This window comes from Seriola lalandi, unplaced genomic scaffold (genome assembly GCF_002814215.2).
Source record: "Seriola lalandi dorsalis isolate HSWRI2012SDOR001 ecotype SW California unplaced genomic scaffold, Sedor1 jcf7180002054563, whole genome shotgun sequence".
NCBI classification, from domain to species: domain Eukaryota; kingdom Metazoa; phylum Chordata; class Actinopteri; order Carangiformes; family Carangidae; genus Seriola; species Seriola lalandi.
Genome location: NW_019525116.1, coordinates 3,715 through 10,444, shown reverse-complemented (window position 1 = coordinate 10,444; position 6,730 = coordinate 3,715). Strand labels below are relative to the sequence as shown.

General features: G+C 36.5%; 1 protein-coding gene across 1 annotated transcript in view; it reads left to right on the top strand.

Moving 5' to 3' along the window:
- Nucleotides 1–5,744, top strand: part of LOC111662412 (xylosyltransferase 1-like) — a 33,713-nt gene extending 27,969 nt beyond the window's left edge. The window contains exon 11 of the mRNA XM_023416265.2: nucleotides 1,693–5,744. Within this exon, the coding sequence (XP_023272033.1) occupies nucleotides 1,693–2,015 (323 nt within the window). The 3' untranslated portion in view covers nucleotides 2,016–5,744. The remainder of the gene's footprint in view (nucleotides 1–1,692) is intronic.
- The last annotated feature ends 986 nt before the right edge of the window (nucleotides 5,745–6,730 follow it).

Sequence of the window (6,730 nt, the reverse complement as noted above, 5' to 3'; positions counted from 1 at the left end):
TATATATATATATATATAAAATGTACACTCAGTTATCAGTTTATTAGGTACACCTAGCTAAAACTAAGTTAGTGTCTAGTGCAACAGTCTTATTTAAGTCTTATTTTTAATGGGGTGGACAAAATAATAGAAAGACATGTCAACATACTGTAATTCAATGCAGTTCAACAGCACACTACATCCTCCAAAATGATCAAACAGTTGAATCAATACATGAAGGAGGATTTATTGTAGGACTGTTATTATTATTATTATTAATAGACTCCAGAAGTTTTAGCTAGGTGTTCCTAATAAACTGACAACTAAGTGTAAATATTACTGTAAATCAAATTATCTGGAAATTCAGTTCAAATTTTTCTAATGAAATTAATTAGCATTTAGTTTGCTCATTATCAATACTGTAAATATGATACTGAGAAATAATTCAGTTAATTAAATACCTGTCAGGTCAGTAAAATACCAACTGCACCTTTGAACATCAGTATGAAACTTGATGGCACCTGTTGAAATGATATTCAACAGCTTAGAGGGATCACTGTGGTTCACATGTCATTAACAGATACACACACACAGCAGAGGCCTTCCTGTCACAGCTGTCAACACCATGCATACTTATATTTATAGTGTCAGTATCCAGTCATCCACACACACACACACACACACACACACACACACACACACACACTCTCACACACACACACACACACACACTCTCTCTCTCACAGGGAGGTCAAACAAATCAAATAGTTGCCCAGGAGAGGCTAATTTAGACAGAGGTGACCCCGTGTGTGTGTGTGTGTGTGTGTGTGTGTGTGTGTGTGTGTGTGTGTGTGTGTGTGTGTGTGTGTGTGTGTGTGTGTGTGTGTGTGTGTGTGTGTGTGTGTGTGTGTGTCTAAGTAAAGCTCAGAGCATGAATAGATTTTTATGGGTTGGTGTTATAAAGTGAAAGAGGCATGTGATGTTATCTGATCTGAGTGTGTGTCATTGTGTTTTCCATGCACTAGTATCCATCCCTCTATAGCTGGTGCCTCTGTGTTTAAATACAACTGGTTCACCTCTAAATAACTTAAATTAGATCTTTGTTTAACGACACCCCCTGGTGTTCAGAAGATATTTCCACAATCTTCAAAGATTCAACAATCTGAACGGAGAAATAATCCATCCTTACACATTGTAATAATATCTCTATATTTTCAAAGATATTATTCTTTACTTTGTATGGAAAAAGGTGAATGAAAGGTACCAAAATATACTTATAAAGCATAACATTTTAATGTTTGGTTTACAGGAGATTTTTGACTTCAGAGACATAATTTGGAAAACAAGTTAAAAAGCTTTTGTTTAGCAGCAAACAGAATATTTGTTCATCCAAATAGATAAAAGAGGATTCTGGAAATACCTTCGGAGCAGTGTTAAGTTATGTCAAACAACTCTATGGACTGGCTAAAGATGGCAGGTATTTACTTTTTGGAAAATCAACTACACAACTCAGTCACATAAACTTCTCCCTTAACCTTAAAGGAGAAAATGTTGCCCTGCTGTACAAACAGCACACTGTGGACAGTCTGAATAAAATGTTCAAATTTCAAATTCACATTCTCAGGCTTTTAAATCTGATCTAAAATTCTCTTTTCTTCATTTTCCACCTCTTCTCCTCCCTCCCTCTCCTAACACCTCCTTGTTGTGATCCAGAGGACACTCGGCGGCTGCACGCCGGCCCAGCCAGGAACTCCTACATGGAGCAGAGCTTCCACGGCCTCAACCCAGTGCTGCGGCTGCCGGTGAGCCTGGGCGCCGTGGAGGAGGCCGAGGCCAACGCTGGACTGACGGGGGCGCCGCTGCGTCACTGGCTGGACCGGTTGCTGGAAGGCCACTGGTCCGCCTCAGACGTCTGCTCGACGGGCCCCAGCGCCTGTCCCGTCATGCAGCGATGCCGCCTCACAGCCTGGAGCTCTGCCAGCCCCGACCCCAAATCTGAAGTGACCCCGCCCAGAGAGGACGGACGGATCAGGTAGCAGACGGACGGACTGAGGGACCTGTGAATGGAGGAGGGGAACAAATGAAGGAGGACATGGGGCTGATGCCCTTTTAGTGTCATATTTATTTATTTAAAGTTTGTGAATGATGGTGAGGCGGCGGTGAAGGAGAAGGATGGAACTTCAGAGGGAGCGACGAGAGGACGAGGAACAGACACTTCAGTTCTCAGTCTGCTGCTCTCACTGAGATTTGGGACTAGAAAGCTGTGTGTGTGAGTGAGTGAGTGAGTGAGTGAGTGAGTGAGTGCGTCAGAAGAACTGTATACCTCTTGCTGTATGAGTGTGTTTTTATATGTTGAGAAACTCAAAACAGATGTTTTAGCTAATTTTTAGGCCCATTATCTTAATAATAATCATTTTTATGATGAAGGCTCCATTTCATTAGATAAATGATGTTTGATCGAGCTCATTTATTTTATTTGAGTTCACAGTCACCCAAGAAACCCTGAATTCTTTCATGCAGTTTCCATTTTTTTTTGTTAAAAATGAACAATAATTACAAAATAAGCAGCTGCCCAGGAAAATTTGTTAAGAAAAAGTCGACAGTTAATACTTTGATCAGCTAATGTTACCATTAACAATTGTTCGCTGACAAAAAATCCTGAAGATGAATTTCTTAATGGGTTAAAAAAAGTAGCTGGTTCTGTTGAGTTATTGAACTGTTACTATCTCATTATCTTGATAACAAATGCAGATAACACTGTGTTTTATCTGATGTCTCTGAGGCTGAGTGGAAAGACAAAGAACATGAATACAGATGCCAGTATTCCAGGAATAATGAAGATTAATTTATCACCACAATACAATTTGATTTCTTGAGAAACTGCCATAATTAAATGTTGGTAACCAGCTTGAAACACTAATTACACGCATCACTTGTTTTCTAGATATGATGCTTCAGAGATAATGGGTCTAAAAAAGTTACTAGCAACCACAGACATTCTCATACAGAGCCAGGTGGGTGTTTTGGGGTGGGGGGGTGGATTCATTTAAATTATTTCCTCAAATGACCAATTTTTGCACACAGTATACATGTATTCCTTCAGTTTGGTTATTTGTAGTCCTAAAAAGTACAATATTTGCCTCCACACAGGTACCTCAGAGTTTTCCTTTAATATACTGTAGTACTTTAGTAAACCACCGCTGCAAACTACCTATGAAGAACTTACTGAAAACGTTCCCCCTTCACAACGATCGGCTCGTCAGTGTGTGTGTGTGTGTGTGTGTGTGTGTGTGTGTGTGTGTGTGTGTGTGTGTGTGTGTGTGTGTGTGCTTCTTTGTTTTCATTGTGTGCCATGTCTGAATCCTTCAGACTGCCTGAGACTTGAAGTGTGACACGTCTGCCATGCTGGAACTCAGAGGAGATTCACCTCCAATTTTCTTCTTCTCTTTTAACTTCACATTTTTATTTGCTCTTTGCTGTAGAAACTGATGTGACTGTGTAATTTATTTCAGAAGTTTATATAAAACAAATTTTCGATTATTTTAGATGACTAATTCAGTGACTAATATTTGATGCTGATTTTTGGACAGAAATGTTTGCCTCAGTCAGTTTTGAATGAAATGGCCTCCTCTCCTCATTGCCTTTTAACGTAGCTGCTCTCATTTCAAACTGCGACTTTATTACAACTACATTTTTTCACTTAAATAGGTTGTTTAAGTCAGGTTTTTTATGTTGATAGGATATTTCTGGGGCAGTCAGTCAGTTTTTTATTATTAGTTAGTGTTTGTTGTAATTTTAGTAATTGTATAATGTCAAAAATATAACAGAAAATGCCCAACAACATTAAGCAAAGCACAAGCCTTGAAAATGCATATTTATATTGTTTATATATATATATATATATATGAGCACTACTCAATTTATAATATAAAAAATTGAGAAAAGCAACAAATCTTCATATTTAAGAAGCTCTAAACAAATTAATCAAATTAATTACCACATGTTGAGGGGTAAAAACAATGAATGAACACAAATGTTGGTTTGTATATTTAAATATTAGTTGATCTTAACTGGTCTTTAATTTCTTTATATTTATATTTTTTATATAATTTTTGAATTTTTAACTGCGAGTAACATCCCCTCCTGTGAATTCAGTTTGATAGAGTAGCAGGTGGAGGGGAGGGAGGAGGCCATCCAAGAAATGTCGATGCACCTTTAGATTTCCATGCTGCTCAATGATGTATTTTGTGCCAAAACAGCTGGCTCAGCAAATAGTTACACCAAGTCTGGGTTGCACCAGTAAGCATATTTCCAACATTTAATACAGTGTCAGAAATAACAATCATAGAATTATCTACATATGTGAATGGTGATTTTAAAACTAAATGGTGAGAGGTTATCGTAGTTAACAAATCCTTAGTGGTGCAATCCATCCTTAGTTATATTGTTCATTACTATAAAAGCTAATATCTAATATTGTTGGAATAAATGGTTCCAGTGTGTGTAGTTACCATATACAATGATAATAATATTGGGACCAAGACCAGAAACCAGTGGAGTTTTGTAAGGATGAGGGGGAAGCTAATAGTGTTATGTTGTTCTGTGACAGTCGGCACTTAGTCAGGACACAAACACTGTCATATTTATTCTACAAAAGAGGCTCTTTTATATAATTTATTATTTGAGATGATGGACACATGGTGCAGATGTTACCAGATGTTTGGGTTGTTATTGATCACTGTTGGCTGCTGTTTCTGGGTTTAACCCTGTCAAAGCCGATCTCTGTTGAGCTGTACAAACAGTACAGCAGCAGTCTACATGACCAAAACATACAAAGGGCATAAACATCAGTAAGTTACCGCCACTGCATTGAGGGTGAAACCATTTGATTTAGTTAACCCATTTGGTTTCTCTGGTAACTCTGCATCATCACATTTCACATCATTTTTAGAATTTGACAGATGCTAATCACAATCACTGTCTTTATAAAGTTTAAACATTATTTATTATTAACAGCTTCCATACTTGATCTGAACTGACAATTCTTTGAACGTATTTCAGTCATTTTAGAGTTGTGTCAAAAAAATGTTCTAAACATTAAAGAAAAAAAAGTAGGAAGGTGACAAAAAAATTATTGCAAAGTCAGCTTTTATTTATTTTCTGTTCCTGCTCAAGGCAAATGGTATTAATTTGAAAATTAAGAGCCATTTTATGTCCAATATGTATTTTTCATATGACAAGTGAATCTATGTAAATCAGTATTTTGTAAAATACTCAATAGAATATGTACAGTATTAAGTTAATGCCTAGCCAGGTCCAGGAGTTTGGATACAGCGCTGTGACGGTGCCACAGAAGTCACGTGACTGTTTTTAAGAAATTTTTTCAGACATTTCGATCAAGTGAAAATGTTAAGATGTTGATAAAGTCTTCAGATTCTGGAGGAAAATCCCAGCTGAGAGGTTTTCAGACTTTATTTTTGCCTCATGTTTTTGCTATGTTTCTTTTTTTAGGGTTTTCTTTGTGCCATTTCTTTGTCTCATTGACTGTTAGTTTTTTTTTTTTGCTTGTTTTTCTCTATTGTTTTCTCTCTGGGGGTAGTGTCGTGCCTTAGCTGTACTCCTGTTTTAGGAAACCCTCTCTGAAAGCATCAAAACTGTATCAAATGTCCAAAAAACCAAAAGAAAGAGAATTGTTGTGAATGCCTTATAAATGACCGTAGTGATTTTGAAGTACAATTTTGGAAATAAAACAGAATCTCTCTTTATTTTGTGCCCATGCAATTTATTTCACTCATGTTTTGGTCTTTTCCTGTTTACAGTAACATAGATATAAAATCTCACCAGGCTTATCATTCAAGTATACATGATTTTCTTTTAAATTACTTGATACATCCCCTGTCTTATTTCAAATGAAAAGATCTTGAGAATTTCCTAAGGGAACTTTCATGAATGCTTCATCTCTGCAGTGAAGAGCATCCACAGCTGGCGGTGATGGAATCATCAATAGAGCCAAGGCCGGCCCAAGGCATGAGCAAATTTAGCATCTGCCTAGGGCCCCCTGATGTTATTTAACCATGATAGCTAGCGTTGACTAGCAAACTTAGCCTGGCTTGTGTCCTCTGTAGGCTAACATTCAGGTTGCTAGCAATGGAAAATATTAAATAGGGGATATATCAAAGAGTGTGTTAAATTTTACTATGAATACTGTGACTTTTTTATGCATTACTATACTATGACTTTATAAGTTACTGTACTATCACTTTTTCATGCCTTGCGATGAATTTTTATGCCTTACTATACTATGCCGTTTGGTACCTTACTACACTATGACGTTTTTTGACGGTTTTATACCTTACTATACTATGTCATTTTTTGATGTTTTTATGCTTTACTTTACTATGACGTTTTATGCCTTACTATACTCTGACATTTTGTGACATTTTTATACCTTCCTATACTGTTTTTTTTTTGTTTTTTTTATGCCTTACTATACTATGATGTTTTTTTGACATTTTTATGCCTTACTGTACAATGACGTTTTTTGCCTTACTATACTATGACGTTTTTTGACGGTTTTATACCTTACTATACTATGATGATTTTTGCCTTACTATACTATGACATTTTTTTTGACATTTTTATACTTAACTATACTGTGACGTTTTAAACCTTACTATACTATGACGTTTTTTTGACATTTTTTAACCTTCCTATACTATGAAGTTATTTTTGCACTTTTTATGCCTTACTA